Below are 20,557 nucleotides of genomic sequence, written 5' to 3' on the forward strand. Positions count from 1 at the left end.
TACGTCTACGTCTTAAGCCGTGCTTTAACTGTCTATCATCAAAAACATCCTAAAGGGTGAAAAAGCTCTTCTTCTTATTTCACGCATTTTTTCAGAATTCTCGCAGAAAAAAAGAAAACGTTAGAATAAAATATATTATAAAATATAAATGTTATATATTACATAATTAATAATCATATTTTTATTTCTAGATCGAAAAGACCATCTATCTTTGGATAATTAGAAAAAAAAACTTGCTCAAAACTTGCTTGTGAACAAGAGTATTCAATTATAGGTTTATCGGTAAGTCTCTAGTTAAAAATGGTTATTATTTTTCATAATATAACGCTCCTTACTATGATTTTAATAAGTGACTTTTACAATTTTTTGTGTCAAACCTAGAGTATTCTAAGTTTAATTATTTTATTATTAAACCGGGTGTTTTTCAAAATTTGGTATATTAGTATAGGACGTAAATCAGGATTGATTGATGTTTTCAATTACGTTAAGTCACTTCCTGTTTCACCGGAAATAACAACAATTTTTGATTTTTAAATGGCATCCTCGGTATATTTATACATTATTTGATAGAAAATGATGTTCTGAAGAATGACATAGGACATGTCAACTGTTGACATTTTCTCTTAAAATAAATGAGTTTGGTTGGTCCAAATATTTATGTTAATGAGGCACCCTCGTTCTCAGGGGGGGATACAGGAATTTATTTTAGGGGGGGGGCCTAAATGAAAAGTCATGTAGAATATGCTTTTTAGGGCGCCATTTTTAACCCAAAAGTCTAATATTTAATCTAATTTGTAGATTTTACGGGGGCCTTAGCCCCATGGACCCCTCTCTGTATTCGCCACTGCTCGTTCTATTTGAAAAAATTGAATTATGATTAAAAATACGATTTGGTTATCTTTTAACTGGCCAGGGAAAGACATGAAAAACATTAGACGAGCAAATATATTTTTCCAAGACTCTGTTTAAAAATTAGTGGTTTTAATACTAGATTGAAATTTAAAATACATTTTTTTTTAAATGAAAATATCAAAATTGGCATGTGATATGTCGATCTATTCAGAATATCATTTTCTATCAAATAAAGTAAAAAATAAGGAGGGTTTCCATTCAAAAATCAAAAGATTTAGTTAGATTTCCGGTAAAACAAAAATCAAAAAAAGTGGCCGAAAATAATTGAATCCATCAATAAATCCCCATTTATATACAAAAGCCAAAGCAACAAGATTCTAAGTCTCGGTTTCAAGAGTCTTATTGCTTTGGCTTTTGAATTTCAAATCAGATTTTTTTGGGTTCAATGGACGCCTTTTTTAAATTTCCCCATTTATGTCATATAGGTATTAACATACCGAATCTATTTTTTTTTTATTAATTTAAGTTATAGGGGTGAGCCACTACTGAAAAATACCTGGTATATTTAAATGAACTATTATAAAAATTGATCTTTTATATTATTTTTTAATCTAAAGTTAAAATTAACATTATATTTACTCAGTGTGTTATACATATTTGTGAATATTTGACCCATCTATAGATAATAATCATAAAAATATTATTTTCAGGAAGAAGAGATATGACTTTCTTACAAGCATTACGCAAACACATAAGCTCAGAAAGTTGCTCATATATCACAATATTTAGTCATAGTTTTATTGATAAGTAGTAATTATTAAAATCAGTTAGAACTACTTATAAAATAATGATTCCCTCCTATCAATCAACTGTCACATGTAAGAGTTGTAAAGGCGGCGTTTGTAATAACAACTGTGAAGCTATGGATTTCGACGATTCAAAAGAAACTGAAACAGCTACCAGACAACTAGAACATTTAAACAAGGAATTCTATATGGAAGGTAATTTAGAATAGAAAATTAATTTACTCGTTTTACAAAATTAATTTCGTCTTATTTTAGATTTTCATCTTAAACATGGTGAATATTTACCTGATGTGCAAAACTGTATTGAAATTGAATCCACAAATATAATTCCAGAGCACGATGACGAAGAATTTGAAATTTCTGACAACAATCAACCAAATATAAGTGCCATACAAGGTATTTTATAAATAAAACATTATTACTAGGTATTAGAATACTTTAAACGTCAATTTTAGAAAAACATAACCATACTCTGGAAAGTACCCATGGCGACAGCGAATATAGTTACGAAGTTTATGACGAAGTTATCATTAATTCTGATAAAACAGAGGAAAGTTTAAAACTTAAAGAAAATGGATATACTAATGACACAGATAATTTAATTAACCGACATTTTGAAAATAGTATTAATCACACAGAGGATAATTCTCATGACGAAGATTATACGTTAACTAACGGCCATATAGATGAACTGGCAAATACTCAAAATGATATTGATATGCGCATACTTGAAAAATCAAATTTTTATAGAAACAACTTTGTCATTGACATAAAAAATAACAACGACAATGTAAATCTTGTGCCCTTAAATGTAAACTTAAATACACTAGGTTTAGTTAATATCAAAGGCCTGTCAAATATTAACATTATCACTGTTAACGATTTCGCGCTTCAAAATGATGGCGCGCAATGCAATAGCTCTGAAGAATCAATTGATTTAGCAGGAATGGAGTATGATGATCCGGAAACGTCACTAAAAGGACAACCTACAACAACGCTGCTGAGTCCAAGAAGCGAGAGCGAAATTGAACAAAATGAAACTGATTTGACAAGTCTAAATTGGTTGCATAATATTACAAATATAATGTCAGGTAAAGTACCATTATGATATATTAATTTAGTTTAGAAGTTACAGTTACAGTTATTTTCTCTCAAAAAAGTATACCTACAGGTTAACTCAAATTCGATCATTGGGATCTCAAAAATTGTAGTGGATGATTAAATTAGTACAACGTTATGCATCGATGTGCTAATAATAGACAGTTCCATAAACATTTAAAATTCCATAAAAAGTACAATCAGATGCAAAAAAACGCAACGGAGAAATTTTTGGTCAAAGTTAAAGTGTTATATTTTCGTTATTTTTAGCCCTATTTTCATGATTTTTTTAGCAAACTGTATAAATTATATCAACTTTAATTTGTAAACCAAGTTTTTTATAAACTTTAGTATTTGGCATATTATGCGAGGTTATCGTTAGTCTTTAACGTTTTTGTTTTAATTTAGTATAAGAGTATTCAATGCAGCGTAATGTGACGTTAAGACAATAGTCACCAAAACCATCTCGTGATATTAAAACATTACATCAAAAAGTAATGTATAATTATATACAGTTTGCTAATGAATCATGAAGAGAGGGCTAAAAACAATGAAAATATAACACTTTAAATTTGACCAAAATTTTCTCTGTTGCGTTTTTTTGCATCGAGTGTAGTTGCGGAGAAAAATTGATTTTATATTTTTCTGATGTTATTTGACAAGATATCTCAAAACTAAAAGCACATTTTCATTGCCACTTTTTTCTTGTTATACAGCAGTGTTTTCAGATTTGTCATCCGACCTTTCATCTTTTAACTACCATCATCAACATTATTGTTTCTTATAGACGCCATATTAGAATTTAAAATACATAAATGGATATAGAATGTATATTGTCTAGGGGGTTTAGGGGGGTTAATCACCGCGATCTTACAGATCTATTGTGTGTTTTCCTTTCTTGAGTTATAAAGAATTATAACTTATTAAACAGTCTCAGAGCTTTAGTGAAAACCAGTATCTGAGACGGTTCCACGGGGGCCAGCTCTCCATCTCCGATACCAGCCGTACCAAAGTTTATGGCATAAACGGATGTCGTTTCGGCGCACTCAGTGATAAGGTGTTTTGGTGTTTTCCCATTTCTCCACAGAATCTGAATTTGGCCGTTGTTTCTCAGCTTCAATCTACTGAGGTGTTCGTTGAGGAGACAGTGTCCTGTTAGAAACCCCGTGACAATCCGAAGATTGGTCTTACTTAAATCAAGGAAGATCTTTGATCTTTCTCTGTTGTAAGTTCTGAGAAAGTTTTTGAGTGTCTTAGACCGATTGGGGGGGGTTGAAGAATTCCCATTTCAGGTTACTGATGGATTCTTGAGTTCCGCTTTAGGTTGGTGTCTGCTTGGAAAGAAGGACGGTTCTGGCCAAGTTAGTGGAGTGTTCGCTTATTTTTTAGCTAGATTGTTTGTTTTTTCATTGCCTTATGGTGAGCGGGTACCTAGAGTAGGAGGACTTTATTTTCTTTGTTTAATTTGTTCAGCTTCTCTAGGCATTTGACCAACTTAGAATTGATGGTTACTGAGTTGATCGCTTTTAGTGCTGCTTGACTGTCGGATAAGGTGGCTATTTTTCGTTTTCGATAGTTCCTTTCCAATCGATTGCGACTATAACGAAGTACAACAAGTTATTCATAGTGGCTTTGAAACGATCATAATTTTGTGAAAATCCCTTTTTCATTAGGTGGCTTGGGTTGTTTAAATGAAAAATGTCGACATGTTTGCAACTTTATTACAAATTTGACAGAAGTAGCGCAAAAATATCAGAACTGCATTTGCAAAATTATTCAGAAAGAGAATATCCACACAGAACATTATTTAAAAAGCTGGATGAGCACTTGGACCATCGACTTGGCAAGACATCGAGTTGGCTAGTTATCAACTCGAGGGAGGAGGGTCATGGTCAGATCCTCACAACAGGAATTGACCTCAAATCCAAGGAGGCAATAAAGAGAGATATTATATCCTCTATTATAGGTTCGGGACAACACCGTTTCGGCATATCAGGTCTAAGGAGAGACCAAGTTAAAAAGGTGCAGAAAATGAAGACAGATCCTCCAGCCTCCACCTCACGGGTACCTCAGCCAGAGACAAGCTCTTCGACTGTGAAAGATACGGAGGGCCAAATCCCAACCGTAGAAGGGGGCTCTCAGAGGAGGAACATCTGTTTTCAGACAACGCGCGACGATGGGAAATACCCTGTCCTCCCTACAACCAGTATGATGGGTTATAAACTGTATGAGATGAGTAAGGGAGGCACAATAGATCTTTAAGGTCGAAATGATTAAACCTTTTTCCCACTCTTCCTACATTCTACATACCCTCGTTATAATCGCAATGAATTTATCTATTTATATGAGTAAAAATCTAATATGAAGCATATAAAAAAAGTTGGTAATGGTGGTCAGCAAACGAAATGTCGGTTGTGTAGCTGGAAATGAGGGACAATATATAAAAATGTGCATTGATTATCGGGATACCTTGTCAAATAACGTCAGGAAAAATATAATGAAAATCTTCGAATTTCGGTTTTTCTCCAAAATATCCGAAACTACTCGGAATTTTAAATGTTTGAATATTATAGGTAGGTATATTAGGCTATAATATAATAGTTATGCATTAGAGTAGCATGGGGCAAAACGACGCACTTAAGACTTAAATCCACATAATAATACCATCAATGATGTAGATATAAAACTAACTATTTATAACAATTAAGCAACACTTTTTTTTAAGAAGTAAAGATGTATTTTACAAAATATATTAACAAAAGGAACAAAAACACCAATTCCAATTTGCGTGGGTCAAATTCCCGATGTTACTAACATCATACACAAACATCACAAATAAAAGGGCCTTTATTTACATAGGCTGTAGAGGGTAGCTCGAATTCGACGCTCATCATTGGGATTTCGGAAACCGAAAGATACAGGATCGGTTAAATGGAGGCAAAGTTGCGCAATTTGATGCTCAATAAAATGCCGTATTGCATTTTTATTTTTTTTGCATAAAATATTCTGGTGATGGAATTTTCTGTACGAATCGTCGGCAAATATCAAAGTGACTATATATAGTGTTTTAAGAGTGATGAAAGGATTTAATTAAATTGAAAAAAAAATCAGGTCCGTATTTAAAAAAATTAAGTTGATGATGGTCGCCAGAATCACACATAGTTATAGAGCAGAAAAAGTGGCCATAAAAATGTGTTTTTCATTTTAAGTTATCTTAACAAATAAAGCCAGGAAACAATAGAAAACAAAATTGAAAATTCCGTTTTTTTCGAATATATTCGGAAGTATTCGGAATTTTTCAAAATGCAATACGGCATTTTTTTAGTATCAAATTGCCCAACTTTGCATCCATTTAACCGATCCTGTATCTCTTACGGTTTCCGAAATCCCAGTGATGAGTGTCGAATTTGAGCCACCCTGTACATTGTTCATGCCACCATCTGGATTAATTCCCACATTCTATCCAGTCTTCTATTGGTGGATCGTGTATTCTTGTTCACAAGCAGGGCAGAAAATTGTTTCGTTCTTGTTTTTTTCGGAACTTTGGTGTTTATTATTTTCTTTATCTTCATTGTTTGTTTTAGAATTACGTTTCCGAAGTCTTTCATTAATGTTTTTCTAGCCATGTTTCTTCGATTTAAATTAGATTGGGCAAAAGTACGAGCGAATTTTTGCCCCAGGAAAAAATAGGTCATTTGCCGCACAGATATGATAGAGTTTCAAATTTCCCGCCAATGCTATACCATTGGAGTTCATGCATACAAATATATCGCACAACTCTAAATATACCTATCAAAGATACTCTAGACCACATTGTATTAAAAAACTTACGTAACTTACTTCATGGTAGCGGCCTATCTCTTCGTCTGCGTTTGAAAACAGACTGATGACTAAAAATCGGTTGACACGCGTAGGTTTAAGTGGTGTTGACAAATTGTAGTTATTTTTCCCTTAATTTTCAATTAGGACTATTGCCCCGTGCGTACTTTTGCCCCATTCTAAAAATAAGGTAAACCATTCTAAGGTAAAATTTTACACCTTATAGTAGTATTACAGCTCCAGCATTGATTGGTTATAGGCCCTGATATTTATAACATTACTAAATATGGTACAATATAGAGCTGTATACCAAATTTGATTAAATATCTTTATATGTTCCACTCCTGTCATAAATAGCCGATCATTCTCTGAAAAAAAATCAAACGATTTTAAAAAGCAACAGTTTTTAACTCTATGTTCATATAATTTTTTTCCTAAAATAAGTTTATACTACTACTGTTAAAGTCCTGTTACTTAAAAGTGGACTTTATGTATGTACATATATCTAACCTTTTTCATATCATTTTTCAGTACCAAATTTGCCAACACCACCTGTATCACCAAAACTGAAGCTAAAATCTAAAAATAGCATCAATGGAAATGATTTGAAAAATGTTCCTCCTAGATCTGCCGACTTGACAATAGACATAACCTTCTACAAGAAAAACGGTGACAAGAAACCTCCATTCTCTTATGCTACTCTAATTTGTATGGCAATGGGTAAAAATGGGAACAAAATGACATTAAATGCAATATATCATTGGATTAGGGAAAACTTTCTGTATTATCGAAAGGCTCATCCTAGTTGGCAGGTAACCAAGCACTTTCTTCCTTGTGGTCATCAAAAAGTATGCAAGAAATTAGAATAATGTATATTATTGAGTTATCGATATTCGTTATTTCACCTGTCGTGGTTGAATCGGAAACTTTTTTATACATCAGGGTTCGCCAAAAGTTCGTCGGGCATCTGTAGTTCATGGAATAAAAAACTTGGGAATTTTGTTTAAGTGCAAACCTAAAGTATGTACTAGGATGTATTTCAGGAAAATATAATTTCTATAGGGTATACCTATCACTTGATATTCAAAAGTACTTATACAGGGTGGTCCGAACTGTATTCCGGAAACTTCGGCAGCGTATTCTGCAGATAAAAACAAGTAAAAAAGTTCGTATAAATGTATGTCCTAAAATGCTTAGTTTTGGAGATACAGGGTGTAGAAATTTCATTTTTATTTCGTTTTTTTCCAAATAATTTATGAGGTAACGTCAATATTTCGATGAAAATTGGTGAATGGGGATTTTTTGACATGAGAAATTTGATTTTGATGTCAATATAACTCCTATTTGTAGGGGGCGCCACCTACATGTATTTTAACTGTTTTTAAGAATAATAACTTTTCGTCCGTACCTGTATAAAACTACCGAGTGAAAAAATATAAATTTTCGTGACTTTTCACGTAAAAAATATTTCTTTGTAAAAATCGCTACGAACAACCGTTCTCAGGATATTTAGAGTGGAAATAGTTAATACATGTCATTATTGACAAAAAAATAAACACTTTGAATGGATAGTTATTTGACTGAAATAATAAATTTGCAAAAATTTTTATATTTTTAAATTAATCATAAATTTTTCTGCGGAAAATGATTATAAACGGTTTTTGTTGAACTTTTGGTACAAAAACATTTCAAATTTATGATTTCAATCTAATAACTATTTAGTCAACATGTTTAATTTATGTCAACGATGATAGGTATTGATAATTTCGATTCCAAATATCTGGAGAACCACTACTCGTAGCGATTTTTACCAAGGGACCTTCTTTACGTATAAAACGTCGTAAATGTATATTTTTTTACTCAGTAGTTTAATACAGGTACGGACAAAAAGTTATTACTCTTCAAACCAGTTAAATAATATATAAGTGGCGCCCTCTACAAGTAGGAGTCATATTGACATCAATATCAAATTTCTCATGTCAAAAAACCTTCATACATTCATTTTCATTAAAATATTGACGTTACTTTATAAATTATTTGGAAAAAAATCGAAATAAAAATGAAATTTCTACACCCTGTATCTCCGAAACTAAGCATTTTAGGACATACATTTATACGAACTTTTTTACTTGTTTTTATCTGCAGAATATGTTGCCGAAGTTTCCGGAATACAGTTCGGACCACCCTGTATATTAATGCAATAATGCAATAATATACAGGGTGTTTCGTTTAATAAAAGAATCATCCCGATCCACTCACACTTTTTTGAGCCACCCTATAGAAGTTAAAATATTTTCCTGAAACATATCCTTGTACATACTTTAGGTTTACACTTAAACCAAATTCCCAAGTTTTTTATTCCAGGATCTACAGATGCCTAACTAATTATTGTCAAAATCCGCTGTAGCTACGAAACAAAGCCGAATCAGACCTATATTGATATAAAAAATAAATCTTATTTTACGTGAGAAATCTCCCCACGAAAGATGATACATGTTTTTTGATACTCCTTGTATACTTAGTCTAAAATAATACTGATATTTTTAGAATTCAATTAGGCATAATTTGTCATTGAACAAATGTTTTATTAAACAAGCCCGATCAAAAAACGAGCCGGGAAAAGGTGGCTTCTGGAGATTGGACTTAGAGAGATTAGAGGAATCTAGAAGATCCAAAAGAAGATCTAGCTTAACAGTCAGAACGCCAAAAAACGGCCAAAATATGAATCTGAAAAAGACACATAAGAAACCGAAAAGGTAATTAGTTTAGTCAAAATTACTGTATAAATTTTTAACACTTAGGTTTTAGGTATATATTATTTTATTTTTTATTTATCTTTATTTTATTTTATCTTCTAAAAACATGCGTTCATTATCTCACTAAAAAAAAATTCTCAGGCAGTGTATTCTTCCATAATTACGTAAAACTATACAGAAAAATTTATCATAAGACTATAAGAGCCGTTAAGGACCTTTATTATAATAGGAGAATCGCCAATTCTGGTAATGATGCTAAAGAAACATGGTCTATTGTGAATGATTTGAGAAACAAAGCTTCTTCGTCTAGCGATATCTCTACCTCACCTGAGAACCTTAACGATTACTTTATAAATGTAGCTAAAAAATTAACTAATACCCTATACCATATGTCCTTCTCTTGATCCACTTTCATATCTCTCTAATGATAATGTGAACTTACACAGTTTCGTTTCTTCGCCCGTAGTTTTAGAAGAGCTTCGCAGTACAATTAATACCATCAAAAATAAATCCTCATCTGGGACCGACGCGACGAGCTAACTTTAAAAATATTTCCGAATCTGCCAGAAAGTACTCTGAATAATCACCTAATAACTTTAATAAACATGTCATTCCAAAATGGTATTTTTCCAAAACGTCTTAACACGGCAATAATAATTCCTCTGCATAAAGGAGGAGACAAAGATCAAGCTTCTAACTATCGCTCAATTGCACTCCTTCCAACGCTATCTAAGATCATAGAAAGGTTGGTTAAAAGAAGGCTGGTATCTTTCCTGTTTAAGTACAAAATACTTACTGAACATTAATTTGGATTTCTGAGCAACAAGTCCTCAAATGACGCCATCTCTTCCCTCCTTAATAAAGTTTACTCCAGCCTAAATAACCGTCATTCTACAGCAACAATTTTCTCTGATTTTTCTAAAGCGTTCGACTGTGTAAATCATAAGATCATAATTAATAAACTGCAGCACTATGGGTTCAGGGGAACATCTCTCGAATGGTTTAAATCGTATCTGAGCAACAGAAGTCAACTTGTGAGGGTGGATACCACGTTGTCTTCTAGCAAGCCAATAGAATGTGGAGTACCACAAGGCTCAGTCTAGGCCCTATTTTGTTTCTTCTTTTTATTAACGACATAGCTAACATAAACATCAGTGGTAAAATATGTCTTTTTGCGGACGACACTAGCTTCACTTAGAGCAACAAAGACGTCACGGCACTTCATAGGATTATATCAAATGACTTAATCACCATTAAATATTGGTGCGATTCGAACCTCCTGAGTCTCAACATTTCTAAAACTAAAGCTTTGTCGTATAAAAACTCGCTGCAGCCTTTTATACTTAACAACACCACCATTGACGTCGTAAAATCTGTAAAATTCTTAGGGCTTGTTGTAGACAATTCTCTGAAATGGGACATGCATATCGACGCTTTGTCGAAAAAATTAAGATCTGCCTGTTTTGCATTAAGATCTTTTTCTAAGGAGCTTAACTTGTAAGCACCTCAGAAATGCCCTTCCATTCTGGGGTACCTACGTGTTGTGCGACTCAATTTGACCGCATTTTCAAGCTTCAGAAGAGAGCTGTTCGATATTCACTGGGACTAAACAGCAGAACTCATAGCCAGACCTTTTTTAAAAAATTAAAAATATTAAATCTTCCTTCCTTATTTATATTTGAATACGTTTGCCTAATACGTAAGCATGTATTAGCTTGTCAAGAAATGCCATCTCACACTTGTCCACTCAGGAACGCGGAGCAAGATATTTATGTACCTATCCCACGCTCAGAGTTAGTTAAAAGTTCAATATTATACAACTCGAAAAAAATGCACAATCACGCCATTTAAAATCTAATCCATAACATAATTTTCTTCATTTCGCAAAGCATTGAAATCTTATTTATTAGACAAGGCTTTCTATGCCGTAAATGACTTATATTTTGATAATCGAATTTGATCTTGTAAACACTGGTCTAATATTTGCTATTACTATATTTACTATAAACTTACTAAATATTTTTGAATCTTCTTTTTATTTTTTTATTCTTTAAACATTTATAAATGTTTATTTTAAACAATAAGACTGACAATGTAATTTGTATACTTGTTTTGTATTCTTTTTGTTTGTTTACTTTACCTTTGTTCACAAATTGTAAATTTTTTTGACAATAAAGGCATTTATTTATTTAGGTATAGGCCAAATGCTACCCCAGGGGAACGGAAGCATAACATTCTTTCAAATATCTCGATTTGTGGGGCTACAGATATCGAGAATGTCGAAGAAGCGGCAAGGGCAAGTTTGAAAAGCAAAAAGTTCAGTCAATACACGTCAAAATCAATCCAAAAAAATAGGTCCCACAAACTGTCAGAATCGATTGATGATGAAAATTCTGGAGCAAAAACTAATATTGAAAATATTTTAATACCACAAGTAAATATTGAGGATGGGATTTCAACAACGCTGAATAAGTAAGTTTAATTATTTTAATTAGAACTTCGACCTGATTTGTAAATTATAAAGAAGAAATAACTCAAAATCTCGGTTTTAATATACAGGTCCGGCAATAGTACGTCGGGTACCGGTAGCTCCTAGAATAAAAAACTTGGTAATCTTGTTCGAGTGCAAACCTGAAGTATTTACTAGGATGTATTTCAGGAAAATAAATTAACTTCTACAGGGTGGCTCATAAAAGTCTTAACAGATTTATACAATTTTATTTAATTAATTTCGATATATTCAGTTTCATTTAATGATGCAATTCTGCCGAAACTGTGATACTCTTGTAATGGGTTTTTAAATGCCTATTAGCTACTAGTAAATTTAAGTATACAGGATCGGTCATAATGTGGCACATCAAACTTTTTTTTTAAATGAAACCCCCTGTATATTATATGCATATTTCAATTCTTCCTTCAATTTTAAGCAATAATCGTAATACACAATGTACATAAATTCAAGATTTGAAATGTTAAACGAAATATTTGTAATTTCCCGACTTGATATAATCTCATTTTATACATCTATAAATGCTAACTTGAGAACTGATGTCAAATACTATTAAGTATTACAGTTTCTCCAGAATGGCATCGTTAAATGAAACTATATACATATCGAAATTAATTAAATAAAATAGTTTAAGTGATATTTTCAAAAGCCAATAACTCGGAAACGGTTGGTTTGAGGTACGTTGTGTGTATTTCGATTTTTGCTTAGAATTGAAGGAAGAATTGAAATATGCAATAATATACAGGGGCTTCTATTTAAAAAAAATGATACTTTTATGTGCCACGACTTTATGACCGACCCTGAATACTTAAATTTATTACTCGCTAATAGATATTTAAAAATCCTATAACTTTTGTATTAAACTTTTTGCGGTATACCTCCTATACTTTACCTAATAATCGACCGTTTTCATACACAAAAGCGACCCTGTATATTAGACTTTGAGACTTATTTTTTCTTTTTTATAATTTACAAATGAGTTATCTTTGAGAAATATGGACACCTTCTTCAAATCAGGTATATTTTTAATCGTAGATCGGAAATTACTGTTCCACCATCAATGCCTCAAGCTCCACCTATTACCGAATCGGTAGCCCCTCCAATAGTTGGAGAAGAAGAACTTACGGGATTGTTGTTAGCGACCAATGGATGGGACGAATGTCAACTAGAAATGCTGGATTCAATATTGGACTCGTTGTAGACTATGTTTTATTTATACAACTTTTGAAGCAATACTGGGAAATTGTAAGACATCTTTAATTGTTTTAGAACCTTCCGGTTAAGTTAATAATTTTTCGAACTTTAAGAACAGCCTTTACCATTACTTAATGTTATTATGAGTGATCAATGCTGTCAGTAAATTTGTTAGCTATGATAGCAGATAACTTTTTCACAGCCATTATAGTGTTGTACTGTCATTGGCTCGTTTATTGATGTTATATATTATTCATTGTCTCTTTATTGGTAATGAATTGATTAGTAGCCTCACGGTACATTTCTTTTAACACTTAAAATAATATCCTATATTTTGGTTCCAATTAAACTGTTTATATCGTCGTAAATATTTTTAAATTAAATTGTTTATTAATCAAAATACAAATATGAAAATAATTTACTAAACGTTTTACCTTGAATATAAACAAGGATTTTACTAGAATGCTGTACACACAAGACTTAAGTATAAACTATTTTTTATTAATTTAGATTTAAAACAGCAAAAATGTAGCAAATGTAAAATGGAAACATATATAATATATATTTGATACCAATTAAACTTTTAGTTACGTAATTAAGGGCGCGATTTTTAAATTCATTGTTGGGCCAACCATGGACATATTCGGCGCCGCCGCCGCCGCCGCCGGGCTGATTAACTGGATTTTAAATTTCCCGCTGAGGATTCAGGTGTTAGCTCTGCTGTAAAAAATGTCAAGTTGCCACATTTACTTATTTATTTCCTGACGTTGTCAATCGTTTTGACATTTTAGTTTTGTATTACGAGTTTTTGGTTTAAATGAATTATCTAGTGATACTTTCAGCTTAAAAATGTTTACTAGCGGACCTTGCAATAGAACATTTTTCTTTTTAGAACCTCTTTTAGTGTGAAGTGTACAATATAGCTTAATAGCGGTAAAAAAACTCATCGCAACATTATTAGAATATTTTGAACGGGAAAGCGGTAGTAATGGCCCTATGTCCACTAGGTACTATTAAGAATGTGAGTTTTGCTGATGTAAATAATAACTGTTTATACATGGTTGTTCACCACATACGATACGGAGTATTGTAACTAAACGATTAGATTTTTACAAATTGTAAGTTTTGGGTTCGTTGAAGGACTATTAGAGCTACAATTTTAAAATATTTTTACAAGATACAGAGTGTCCCAAATAGGTAAAAAATATTATAGTTGTATTTTTTTAAATAGAACACCCTATATATTATTCTATTTTTGGATTCTACGATTGAAATAAAGGTAAATTTGATTAAGGTTTATCACACTTAAACCTTACCGTTTTTGAAATATTTTCAATTTTATGAAATTGCAGTAAAAATTTTAAGGCTTCATTTCTCCAAGGGTATCAAAGTTTTTAATACGAAATATTTACTGAAGATTATTTATTGATCAGATATTGTGTTGCAATAATAAAAATTTTACTACCTTATACAGAGTGTCCAAAAATTTATATTAAATAATTAGTAGCTTTAAACGGCAATAACTTAATTTAAATGGAACATTCTATATATTTTACGTTAATCAGATGCACAATGTAATTGTCTATTAAATTGTATTATACCATTTTTTACCCATCTCTTCAAGTTTTCGCAGAAAATGCATTTTCTTATAATTATCATTCATTTCATTTATCTCTATACCCATGGAATATTGACATTTCAGATTTTTTTATAGCACCATATATGTACGGCATACCCAATGGCATACAAAAAAAACAATTTAAATCTTTGTAAAAGAGTATACCAATTAAATATACCACCATTATTTCCGACCAAAAACACCAAAAATTAGTTAATTACATACTTTTAAATTGTCTTAATTAATAAAGTATTCTAAATAAATGTGGATTTGGCTCAGAAATCAATATAATAATAAGTTATGAAAATGAACGCCTCTGTTTTTATAAATAAACATTCGTTAAAAATGAAATAAAATTCATAATGTGTTACTTTTTACCACACTGTCAAATATACACAGAAAATTCAGTTTTTTACTATTTGGAGCAATTATTATTAACCAACGTAAACAGTCAATTAATGTAGTTAGTAATTTGAATACTGAGATCATATTAATTGGTCCCCTTTAGCAAAAAATATTTAAACAGTTTTTTTTTATTTTTCAATTAAATAAGCGAACTATATCGACAATATTAGTATCTGTACCCTGTGAAAATTTGTTACATCTTTAAACATTTGTTGCATCTTTAAAAATTTGTTACATCTTTAAAAATAAGCTAAAATGTCAATATTCCATGGGTATATAGTGATAAATGAGGTCTAAATCATAAGAAAATGCATTTTCTACGAAAACTTGAAGAAATGGGTAAAAAATGGTATAATACAATTTGATAGACAATTACATTGTGCTTCTGATTCACGTAAAATATATAGGGTGTTCCGTTTAAATTAAACAAGTTATTGCCGTTTAAAGCTACTAATTATTTAATATAAATGTTTGGACACTTTGTATAAAATAGTAAATATTTTATTTTTGCAACACAATATCTGATCAATAAATAATCTTCAGTAAATAATTAGTATTAAAAACTTCGATACCCGTGGAGAAATGAAGCCTTAAAAATTTTACTGCAATTCCATAAAATTAAAAATATTTCAAAAACGGTAAGGTTTAAGTGTGATAAACCTAAATCAATTGTCGAGATATTTTAATATCTCGACAAGGGCAACGTTGGACCGGTCACGTGACTAAAAGTTTATTTGGTATGAAACTATACCGGGTGCGTCTCAAAAGTGGCTTACCCCTATACCATTTTTATTTCTTCAGATAGAAAATCGAGATTTGGTATGTTAATATATGACATAAATTAGGATTGATTGGCGTATTCAAATATTTTCGGGCGCTTCCTGTTTCACCGGACAATTTTTGATTTTTAAATGACACCCTCGGTATTTTTTTATATTATTCGATAGAAAATGACACGAAATAGAATGAGATATCATATGCCAACTTTTGACATTTTCTCTTAAAACAAAATTGTGTTAAAAATTTGAATCTAGAGTGCCATGTTAAAAACAATAATTTTTAATCAAGGAGCCTTGGAAAAATAGATTTGATCGTCTTATGTTTTTAGTGTCTTAGTCCTAGCCGGTTAAAAGATGCCCAAATCGTATTTTTAATCATATCTCAATTTTTTTTTCAAATGGAACGAAAGTTGCTCATTATAGCATATTTGAAAAAAGCATTTTTTACGAATAATTTGGTAACACATGCTTGGTATTTCCAGCCAAACTGTTAATACATTTACGGCCAAACCACTCTAGATTGAAATTTCAAATATTATTTTTATTTTAACTGAAAATGTCAAAAGCTGACCAATGATATGTCATTCTATTCACAATGACATATTCTATTAAATAAAATAAAAGAGATACCGATACATAAATTAATACCAATTAAAAATCAATATTTGTAGTAATTTCCGGTGAAACAGGAAGTGACCAAAAACAAATGAATACGTCAATCAACCCTAATTTATGTCATATGCTAACATACCAAATCTCGATTGTTTATCTGAAAAAAAAATAGGGGTGATCCACTTTTGAGACGCACCAGATATAAACACCCTAATTTCTAACAAACTTGTACTTCATTCAGAACCTTGAAAATTAGTGGTTACAATTACATTTTATACACTCAGATGTTTTTGATCAAATTATTACGCCAGGGCAGTTAGCAAAAATAGGGGAAGATTTTGCAATCAAACTGATTTTTTCACAGATGATAGTACTCATTAACAGTAATCTGTAAAAAAAAGTTACACCTCCTAGAGCTCTTGCTTCCTCCGCCATGTTGAATTAAAGATGGCGTCTGGTCCTATTCTTTAAAAAATCGTAACTTTCTTATTTATTAACCGATTTTCGTCAAGTAAAAATCATTACCTTTGTTTGGGGCTAAAGAATGAAATAAAAATACAAAACTATTTTGACAGGTTGTTTTTCTGTCAAAAATAAAAAAAAGGAAAATAATAAAAGAAATCGACTTGCTCTTCTTCAATTTTTTTTTGAACCGTAGTTCGTAGCAAAAAAGGTTAAAGAATATGCGCTCTTTTGTTCTGATTTTGATCAGTTCTGATTTTGAACTCAAGTCTTTGAGTTTATGATAGGTTGAGTAGTGCGGGATATATAGTGTATAATGTATTCTTAAGGGGGTACAAATAAAAATAAAACTTATGCAGGATGTAAAAATACTTTATTTTTTGCTCGATTGGCATAAAATAAAAACAGTTGCCTTTGGTTTTAGATTAAAAATATGAATTAAAAAAAACATTAAAAATAAATTAAAAAAAAAGAAAAAATTGTTATTCTTAATAATAAACTCGATAATAGATTCAACTTTTAATAGCTTTTAACTACAAATACATAATAATAACTTTTTCACATTTGTATTTACATGTCGCCATCATCTATTTCCACTTCTTCATTATCGAGTCTGGGTGCATTTAGACAGGCTTGATTGAATTTTTTTCACAAAATGCTGCATTTCCGATTATAAGAAGCACAAACACAGTTTTCTGTGCAAAGATCTTTGCATTTGGCATTATAGGTGTTCGGGCCCTGGAGGTTTGATGTAAGTCACTGGGAAAAGTTCATTGCCACTGGCAAACCACCCCCACTCAAGTGGATCTAACTCGTTTCCTCTCTTTGTACCGGTAAATATACTCTAAAAACGTGTTGATTACTGGAGTCATCTGTAGGAGGAAGATTTGTCAAATCAAAATTAGATCCCAAACCTTGTGTTCTCAAAGTTCAATTTTGGCCTCAATGTTTTTTGGAAATTTTCCTTTTTTGTCCTTTTTTTAAAATATCTCCCATATCCTTCATTTGTCTGTAATTAGTTATACATTGTTGGATAGAGCATAGGTGGTGTTCATTAACGCGATTTTTTTACTTCTTAATATTGTACAAAGTGTTGTAGAAATCGATCTAAAGTCAAAAATTTGCAAAATCTAGAAATCCTAAAAATCTCGAAAATGATAAATTGTAAAATGATGGTTGATCCCTGTGTGGATAGAGCTTGTGGAGCCCTACAATTGCCCCATTTAAACTGTGTTAAACCCATCTAAAACGAATAGTTTTTGAGATATTTCGAATAAAAGTTTTCAATTGTCGATTTCCTGATTTTTGAATGTTAAAATTTTTTATACTTTCACCTGAAACGTGTAAAGTGCGTTAAAATATGAATATTAATAGCATTTTTATCTTTTTTGCATTATCATGTATTTTAAAAAATTCCCGAAAATTAAAAAAGCGGTTTTTATTTTTTTTTCTCGCCCTGTATACGACTTTTTGACAAACCTTGTTATAAAAATAGCTTCTCTTCCTCCTGAATATGGTGTTTGTTTGAGGTAATTCGGATAAAAAAATAAGAAAGTTTTTAAAAAAATATTGTGTCGGCCCTCTTTAATTCAACATGGCGGAAAAAGCAAGCCTCCTAGAAGGTGTAACTTTTTTTACAGAGTACTATTGATGGGTACTATCATCTGTGAAAAAATTAGCTTGATTGCAAAAACTTCTCTTAAAGGCCATTATTTCACCTAACTGCCCTGGCCTATATATAAAGTGTTATATTTTTGTTATTTTTAGCCCTATTTTCATGAATTTTTTAGCAAGCTGTATATAATTATATCAACTTTAATTCGTAAACTCAGTTTTTTATAATCTTTAATATTTGGCTATTATACAGGGTTAATAGAGGGGTTGTTTTTTTACCTTAAATTTAAAACACCCTGTGCAATAATTTCGTGTTAAATTTTCCTAAAATATAATTTTACGGTCAAAACCATGAGTCCAGAACATTTTGTTTTTTGATTCATGTCAATAAATGCTTTGGTTAATTTTTAAGAGCAAAATGAATTGATCACGATCAATTTGCAATTTTTCAATTATCATTACTTTTTGATGTAATTTTTTAATATGACGGGATGGTTTTGGTGACTATTGTCGTAACGTCATATTGCGCTGCATTAGATACTCTATACTAAATTTAAAAAACGTTAAAAACTAACTATACAGTCCGGGTTTTAATAAACATTAATAACGATAACAAGTCTAAGGATAATAAAGAAAAAATTTGTAGTAACCAAGTACTCAAATAGAAAACAAAAATTGTAAAAAATACCCTGATATTTTGTATTGCCTCCCTTGGTTGCTATAGCTGCCTGTATATGTCCGTTCATACTGTCATTGAGGCTGCATATATCATATTGCTTTATGTTTTCCAATTCTTTTTAAGAACCAAGTGAAGTTCATTTAATGAAGCTGGTAACGCTCCGCGATCTTTAACCCTTTTGAGCAGTTCATAGTAGTGTATAGTTCACAATAATCACCAAAGCCGTCTTGTCATATTCAAAAATAACTTCAAAAAGAAATGATAATTGAAAAAAATTGGAAATTGTTGGTGGCAGGTTCATTTCGCTCTTAAAAATTAACCAAAGTATGTATTGACATGATCCAAAAAACAAAATGCTCAGGAGTCATGGTTCTGACCGTAAAATTATTATTTAGGAAAATTGACACGCGAAATTATTGCACAGGGTGTTTTAAAGTTAGGGTAAAAAACAACCCCTCAAGTAACCCTGTATAATATGCCAAATACTAAAGTTTATAAAAAAACTGAGTACAAGAATTAAAGTTGATATAATTATATCAATCAATCAATTATATATACACCTTGCTAAAAAATTCATAAAAATAGGGCTAAAAATAACAAAAATATAACACTTTAAATTTGAGTAAAAATTTTTTGCATCTGAGTGTACTTTTATGAGTTTATGATCATTCACAATGTCTAAAAAAATATAATTAAAATTAATAGAATATCCTAGTAACATCTTGCGATAGCCAGTGGTATCCATAGAGAAGGCCTAATAGTAAACTAACTTAGAAAGCAATAAACTTGTTATTTCTAACATGTTTCTAACCAAATTTTCTCTTGACGGATGATCATCAAAGGCCAAAATTACATTACTTGCAAATTTTTTGAAATATAATTAGTGAAAAAGTTAGAAGTTTTTTAACTACGAGGAGCAATCTTCTGTTCTAATAAAGCTTCATGCAGAACCTCGCTATTAGTGGAATAAATTAGTGGTTTCAATTAGCTTAGAAGTTTGTTCCTCTAATTTGAAGGTAAACATTCAGAACGTCAAAATTAGTGGTAGGAATTTTCAGTTAGTGGGAAAAAATTACCAAACTTTTAACTTTTCCACTAATTATACTTCAAAATTTGCGAGGAATGTCATTTTGGCCCAGTTTTGGCCTTTGATTATCATCGGTCAAGAGAAAATGTGGTTAGAAATCAAAAGTTTATTGTTTTATCTCCGTGGATACAACTGATTACCGCAAGCTGCTGCTAGGATATTCTATTAATTTTAAGGCTGTATTTTGTTGCAAAACCAGGCGAACCAGACCGGTAAACTACGATAAAGAGCGGTTCCTGAAAAACATCGGTTTGATACGGAACGGTT

General features: G+C 31.3%; 1 protein-coding gene across 1 annotated transcript in view; it reads left to right on the forward strand.

The window, feature by feature from the left end:
• Positions 1 to 202: 202 nt before the first annotated feature.
• Positions 203 to 20,557, forward strand: part of LOC115874930 — a 22,369-nt gene continuing 2,014 nt past the window's right edge. The window contains exons 1-8 of the mRNA XM_030890231.1: positions 203 to 282; positions 1,563 to 1,853; positions 1,914 to 2,054; positions 2,114 to 2,749; positions 7,107 to 7,387; positions 9,123 to 9,331; positions 11,525 to 11,803; positions 12,876 to 13,085. Of these exons, the coding sequence (XP_030746091.1) occupies positions 1,700 to 1,853; positions 1,914 to 2,054; positions 2,114 to 2,749; positions 7,107 to 7,387; positions 9,123 to 9,331; positions 11,525 to 11,803; positions 12,876 to 13,041 (1,866 nt within the window). The 5' untranslated portion in view covers positions 203 to 282; positions 1,563 to 1,699 and the 3' untranslated portion in view covers positions 13,042 to 13,085. The remainder of the gene's footprint in view (positions 283 to 1,562; positions 1,854 to 1,913; positions 2,055 to 2,113; positions 2,750 to 7,106; positions 7,388 to 9,122; positions 9,332 to 11,524; positions 11,804 to 12,875; positions 13,086 to 20,557) is intronic.

Source organism: Sitophilus oryzae, unplaced genomic scaffold (genome assembly GCF_002938485.1).
Source record: "Sitophilus oryzae breed Bouriz unplaced genomic scaffold, Soryzae_2.0 scaffold_1307_pilon_pilon, whole genome shotgun sequence".
Taxonomy (NCBI): domain Eukaryota; kingdom Metazoa; phylum Arthropoda; class Insecta; order Coleoptera; family Curculionidae; genus Sitophilus; species Sitophilus oryzae.